Genomic DNA, 7,340 nt, shown 5'->3' with positions numbered 1-7,340 from the left:
CAACTAATAGGAAACATCTTCTAGATTTCAGAAAGCATGCTGAAGGTGATGCAAGTCAGATACTTCATAGTTTGAGACAGGAGTAAAGGCTCTGGATTATGCTGTGGAATTTAACTATAATTTGCAGTCTCGCTCCAAAATGCAAGAAAATGTTTGCAAATTCAAATTTCAGCATGGACCTCGTGCGTGTTTTATATGAAGCATATAAGACTAGTTGCATTCCAATAACTCAACTCAAGACCAAAAATTACCGGAAGACTAAAAGATAGGATTCTCAAATTGCCCACTACTGGCCTAATTCTGCTCACACAGGGTATGTTTACACGTGCATTTACTGTGCAGAAACTGAGACAGGGCACATTTACACATGCAGTTACTCCGCAGCAAGCATTTTTTAGGTTGACATCTACATGTGCAGCTGCTAAAGCACAGTAATGCCTTACTAACTAGTAAAGTTAGCCCCAAGTCAGTCCACACTTACAGTGTTACCGCGCAGTAACTAATCGCATCATGCAGGTATCAAATTTATGCCCGAGTCAGCTTAAGTCACCATATTTACTGCGCAATAAGGGCATGCGCATGTAGACGTGCATCGTAATTTTCGGTTAGTGAGCAATAACCTGAATTCCTGTGCAGTAGATGTGCTCGTGTAGATGCACCCACATTGATCAAATTACCACTGATTTCAATAGTTTTAAACCAGTCTAGAATACTGGTTTCACCAAAGTGACCCAGATTTTTACCATGACAAGCAGGATGTTGACCGTTTTCATTAAGTATCTAGATTTTCTTAAAATGCCAGAAAGTACGTTCTTTCAGTGTGCTTAAAAAACAAAAACTAAGACTGATTTACACAAATTTTAACATTTATTAATATAAAACCAGAAAAATTGTATCCATTTATATATTCCACAAATTAACAATTTACAGGTGAACAGGTCTGTTCCAATATCCATGAAACAAGATATCCAAGACTGAAGGAAATTTCACTTTTAACGTAATAATGGAACTATTTACAATATCCAGTGCAAGATGATCTGCAATTTGCTGGTAAGGCTAAAAGGAATCTCCTATGATTGGCCTAAAATACAAAAAAAAAAAAAAAAAAAAGCAGAAGTTAGTTACTAAGATTATACTTAGTAAAAGTTTATTGCTCATCCACCTGATCTTACCACAACCTGAAGTGACTAGATAGCAAAGCAGATCTGCCACAAAGTTTATTCATGGCAACTAGCAAGTATTGTCCCAATACCACAGTGAAATTCAGTTTAGGTGAGACAGTCAGTACTTCTATATATAAAAAAAAAAAAAAAAGCAAAGTAAGAGTGTATCAGTCTAATGAAATACGGAATCCACCAAACCCATTGTTTTGACAGCTATAAGACTACATACTTCCCACTATCAGTTAGCGGTACAAAAATGACTCCTGGTCTTGATACTGTATTTTATCTGTAAATGTTACTTTTTTGATACTTTATTCTGCTGATGTGAAATTATAGGAAGTTTGAAAAAAGGATACATTGTGCACTGAAAAATGAACACAGTTTAAGAGACATACATATCTTTATAACAATACTAAAAGCATATTTTAATACACATAGTTCTAGAAGAATAGCCAATTAAGTGGGGATAGGCAGGCAAACTGTAAATCTCAGTTGTGAGAATACAAAACTTTAAAGCTAGTCTAATGTCTGCTTGAGTAGACAGGTTGCTCTGAAAATTAGTAGGAAAGAGCAAGTTGACAATTGGAAGGAGTCTGTGGGAATTAAATTTGTGAGTCCAACAAAACAACTAATGTAACATGCTGATGCTTTAAAGGTCCTTTTTTGCTCAGAGGGGGGAAAATTACTGGACTTTGTCTGCTGAGATCTAGAATCCAACAGGAGAACTAACACCAAACTATAAGAATTCAAAATGTAATAGATATTTTGGTTCTTCAAATCAGTGCACTGGGTTGCAATGTACCATACAAAATAGAAGCCATGTGTGCAGACCCCCAAAGAAACTCAGAAAGCTTCCTCCAATAATATGGTATATCCTAGGGCAGGAAGATGAATTTAACTCTCCTTTTCTTTAATTTCTGTTAGGTTTTCCTTGGACTATATAGCTCAGAGAAGTTTATAACTGCTTGTCATTTTTCCTATGTAATATTTGTAAAAGGTTTTTATAAAAGGAAAACTTGGAAAAAAAAGTGAAAATTCATTTTTCACAAAAAAGTTTTTACATTTAAAATGTTATTGCAATATTTCTCATTGGCCAAAATCATTTTCCTTTAATATACAATTTTGAAAACCATAAATTTTCACTAACTATTACTGATTCAAAGTATTGCAAAAAGCTAACAAAGGGTCAATTTAAATTCCTCCTGAAACAGGATTTTGTTTCAAAAGGAGTTTAAATTGGAATGAAGGAATTCTTTATTTTTATAAAGTTTTCAAACAGCTCTTCTAAAAAATGGTAACAATAGAATTCTGTATAATGATTGTGTACAAACCAACGAAGTATGAAAAAAGTTACGTATGATCCATATCCTTGAGGCTAAGACAAAGGAGTGGGACACACATGAACATGTTATATTAAGACTCCTTCAACAAATTACATTACCCAAATTTAACTTCTGAGGTGACAACCATTTTGAAGACTGTAAAGAATGTTCCAGCCCTCTAACATACAGTGCTCCAAGGGGAGGGCCCTGGAGGATATAGAGAGGACACAATGGCCTGGGAACCAGTCAAATGCTTTACTTGTCAATAATGATTTAGATGTCAAGAAGGTTCGGGCTCCTTCCTTTAACTGAGTGGGAATTCTTAGAAGATCATTACCTTGTGCAGACTCTCTCCTCATCATGGCTTCTGGATAAAGCTGATTCTAGAACCTCTCAAAATTCCACAGCCAGATGTTTTGCTGTCTTCCCTCCCCACTTTCGAAATGCAGCCCATTTCCAATTCTCCTCCCCAGCGTAACCCTTCTCCTCCCATACCCTCTTGAAGTTTATTGTTTACCAGCTCCTATTCCAATTATGAAACAAAGTAGGGAACAGCAGAAAGAGGCTTAGGACTTTTATTTTCAACAGGAGCAAGAAAAAAAGGCAAGAGCCATAATATTTTCCACCCTAAAAAGAACCCCCTGGGCAGGAAGCTGTGAGCGCCCAGATGAGAAGGCACTCACAAGGCTTCTCTTTCCTGCCATTCTTGCAAAACCTCACTTCCTTATATCAGCGAAGTCAGCTTTCCTCATGGAAAGCAGGAACTCCAAAGCTCTCCTTCTGCCCTCAGAAGGCTGCATCCAGCCCTCCTATTATGAGTTTCCTCATCCTCTCAGCCATGCCACTTCCAGCAGGGGTATGAAGGAGCTGGAAGGGGATGTGTGTTGAGGTGCCAAGAGAAATACAAAGCTGGTGGTTGTCCCCCACCAGATACCCTTAACTACATCCTATCTTCACAACCTCAGAAGAGAGGAGAGATAAATTCACTTGCACCGGCAATAAAGGTTTCAGGAGAAAAAAAACGAATAAACAATGGCCTTGGCTCAAAGTGCACTTCCAAGATATGAGAAGTTTCATTGAAACACCTATGGAACTAGGAAGCAAATGTTCTGTTCCTCCAGGAATTCAGTGAGGAACTGGGAGTACCACGGGATGCTTTTACCACTATGTGTAACTCCAAATCAGGGAATTCTTTTAGCCATTTGACCAACTCTCAAAGTACTAGACACAAATCTTGAGGCAGAGATAAGAAATGCTATGTTAACTATGCACAGAATTTTGCCTCAGAGACAATATTAAAGAGGACAGGTTATGGGTAGAGACCTACCAAAATTGCAATTTTGCAATTTTCATGGAAACTGCAATTTCAGGCAGGCCCTGCAAAGAAGTGTGGGGTCTGTGTTTTTGGTGGGCTCCCTGGAAAACTCAGTGAATATAAAATGCTGGCTTCCTCTGGCAGGAGGGAGGGAGTGGTGGGGATGCTGGCACAGCAAGGTATTTGCCACCCAGCCCCTCACCACTGACTAGTGGGCTGTTGTAAGGCCCCGCCCATCAGCACCTATTGGCAGTAAGGGGTGGGGCCACATAACAGGCAGCCCTCAGAGCCAATCAGTGATGAAGGAAGATGGGGCATGATGAACAGCACTTGCAGCCAATCAGCAGCAAGGGGTGGCACCACTGGGGCCCATCAGCCACAGACATGGGGGTCCCAACACACTCTGCCATTTGGCTGCCCAGCCTGCAGTCTGCCTACAAAATCAGCCAGGAGCTGCCTCGAGTTCAGAAGACCCCTAGTTATGGGGGGTGTGGGAGCTGCCTCCTTAACAATGAGTATTAACATTCTTCTGCTGGGGTGGACAGGATGCTGATGTTCTGTACAGTGTAAAGATGCATTAACTTTGCAGGTTCCAGTTGGGAATAATTCATGCTGTGGAAAGATGCAAAGCACTGGTGGACTCTATCAAGCACCTAATCAAATTTTTATGTGTTGGTATTTATAAATATATTTAAGGGGCACGCTGGGATGGTGTTATCATTTGGGAATATATTCTGAAAACTAAATTATTACTAATATATTAAGAGTGGTGGTATTTGAGCTGGTTGTCTCTCTTTTTTTTTTAGTGCCCATATATGACCTAGGAGCTGGGCTGGATCTGAAGCCCTTGAACGTTTACGAACAAAGTTACCTTTAGCGCTTCCACTTCGGTCAGTGGAGCTATTTTATTTATGTTCATAATACTGTGGATATGTTATTTAGTGTTTGCAGGATCAGGACCTCCGTTTATTATTGCAAAGCAGAATACAACACATAAATTAGACTGATCAAATCCAAGAGATTTACAATTAAGCCTCGCACTGTGGCATTGCATTTATTTAAATAATAACACTTCCCCTTCCATATTTTGAGGCAATAAATCAGATCCTCTAGTGGATAATTTACAGGGCCAGAATTGGATTATTATTTTGAGGAAAAGAGAAGGGCAAATTACATTATTGTTTAGAACAAATTTAATTAAGTTGTATTTTTCATTTTCTGTCAGGTTTACCATGTCCTTCATTTTGTATTTGGAGTGTGTGGGCAGCTGAGGCCATTTAATGACCAAGTTGATTATTTTATTGGGAAAGAGGACTAAATCAGAGAGAATAATACAATTGCTAGTCTAAATTCTGATTAGATAATCCACTTAATTTATTTTATTTAAGGCATCACCAGGATGTAGGTATGAATTTCAAGGAGATTCAGAGTCAAAACCGAAGCAAGAGAAAGACAAGTAGTAAATTATAAGAGTAAAGCAAGCATTCAATTGCAATGCTATTCTGCCCTTTAAAATACACTGTGCCTCACTTACAAGCTAAAATATTGTTCAGCTATGACAGATGGGTATTAATTTATTCCCACAAACACCACTGTGCCTTAGCTATGAATTTTCATAAGTGCATGACAAAACCCTTAGTTACTCAAAAAGCAAATGTTTGCATTTACTAATATTAAAAAAAATCAGCTATAATAATACTGAGGGTGCATTTGCTGGGTGCAGCATGACCTCTGCAATTATCCCTTAATTGTCCTACATGGGCCAGTACCAAGAGCCTCATACTTTCCTCTTCAGGTTTGTCCTTCCTTCAGCACTTTTCCCTACCAGGCTGCGTAATTATTTCTTCTTCATGGGCTTAATTGTAAATTTGTTTTGATTAATTAGCCCCAGAGCTGACTTGGCACTTATTGGGATATACGAAAGGGATCTTGGTTTCTTCACTGTACAGACTACTATGCCCAAGAGGAACCCCTTCGTGTCAGCAATAAAATTTGAAGTTCAAATCAAAACTTTTCTGTAATTAGCTTTTGTTTCTTTAAATTGTCCATTTTGTGCTACAGCAAAGGTATTAGCATAAAGGGAGCACATGAATTTATCAAGCTCAGGGCCTTTCTTTTCATCACTTTTACAGCAAAATCTCCCCCCCAAAAAACTTGGCATTAATAATATGAGGATTCACTGCTCTTAAAACAAATCTGATGTTAAGCTACTAAAAAGCTGGAATAGAAAGGCCAAAACAGATATAAAAGTATCACCAGCACTGTGTTCTGATGTCAATAGCACTGAAACATTTTACTTGAACAATCAGACTGTGTTCTTCTCTTTCACTTCTGTGGATAAAGTTTAATTTGATGACACATTTGAAGACTCAAAGGAAACCATTTTCTGCATTCTTTAGAAGTTAGCACAACTTCTTACTGTACAACTAGTTGACAATTCCTGACAATGTTTGCACCTTAGGTTCGAAAAATATCTTAGCCAATTCAGTTTCTTGTTTCCTACCACTTCAGGCATGTTCAACTTAAGGCATTTTGGCTCAAGTAAAGTCATGCATTGATGGCTGGTAATCACTACATTTTTTAAATACATTTGAAGTCTTGAACGGCAGTTTATACTTTTCCTACTGCTTGCACAAGAAACCATCAACCAGTGAGTTCAACAGCATGAAATAAATGAGAAGAGACAGCTTATATAATCTGCATTACCAGATATTCTGCCCACATAATAAAGCAAACTTTTGAATAGTTCAAACTCCTTTTCAACCATCAATGGCAGTTCATTCCACTTAGTAAACAAATCTTTTTCTCCAATCACCAGACTCTAGCCCAACATTTTCAAGGTAATTCTCATTTATAATAGGCAGAATAAACTTAACCTTTCCCCTTTATGTCTTAAAGTTGTTGTTCCATTCAAAGTGAAAACCTAACATTTTAGGCATCAAGTGTTCAAGTGTGTTATATTTCAGCAGATCCTTCAAAGTATCAGGAAGTCAAAATGAACCAAAGGTGTATGATGGTGATTGTCAATGAAGGCAACGAATGAGGTTAACTTCCCTGAATCCCAAAACAGTCTCTCTCCTCTTAATGGCCGATCATGCAATGCACTGAGTACCAAACATCACTAGGAATAAAGGATTCCCCATACCTTGTAGGGTCAAGTAACCCCTAGCCAGACTGGCCTAAACATATTGCACAAGAATAATTTCTTTTTCTCTTGTTCAATTTTCTGCCAGTTATTGAAAGCAATGAACCATTCTGATTTGGATGATTTCTAAATCCTAACTACTCAGTTCCAAAAAAGAGAATCATTTGACTGGTGAGAAGTATTTCATCAGACTACTCTTTCTAAGATCCTTTAAGTTTCTGACCTTTTATTACAAAACAAATTTTACATGCTTTTGAAACAGTATTTTTGCTTAAATCCTTCTCTACTAAGATTGCAATTTCAACATAGATTTTCCTTGCATACTCTGAATAAACAAACAAAATGATCCATAACTGTTTAGTCAATCTATGCATATAATCTACACTAATTATAGC

The 7,340-nt window shown here is 37.8% G+C and overlaps 1 protein-coding gene across 2 annotated transcripts in view; it reads right to left on the bottom strand.

Annotated features, from left to right (window-relative positions):
- Positions 1 to 854: 854 nt before the first annotated feature.
- Positions 855 to 7,340, bottom strand: part of CENPC (centromere protein C) — a 74,969-nt gene continuing 68,483 nt past the window's right edge. For both annotated transcript variants that reach the window (XM_090036828.1, XM_090036829.1), the window contains one exon: positions 855 to 1,081. In XM_090036828.1, coding sequence (XP_089892954.1) covers positions 1,057 to 1,081 — 25 coding nt within the window. In that variant the 3' untranslated portion in view covers positions 855 to 1,056. The remainder of the gene's footprint in view (positions 1,082 to 7,340) is intronic.

This window comes from Crocodylus siamensis, chromosome 2 (assembly GCF_052110815.1).
Source record: "Crocodylus siamensis isolate JL-2025a chromosome 2, ASM5211081v1, whole genome shotgun sequence".
Lineage (NCBI taxonomy): Eukaryota > Metazoa > Chordata > Crocodylia > Crocodylidae > Crocodylus > Crocodylus siamensis.
The sequence above is the reverse complement of the archived record's forward strand: the minus strand, read 5'-3'. Positions and strand labels throughout refer to the sequence as shown.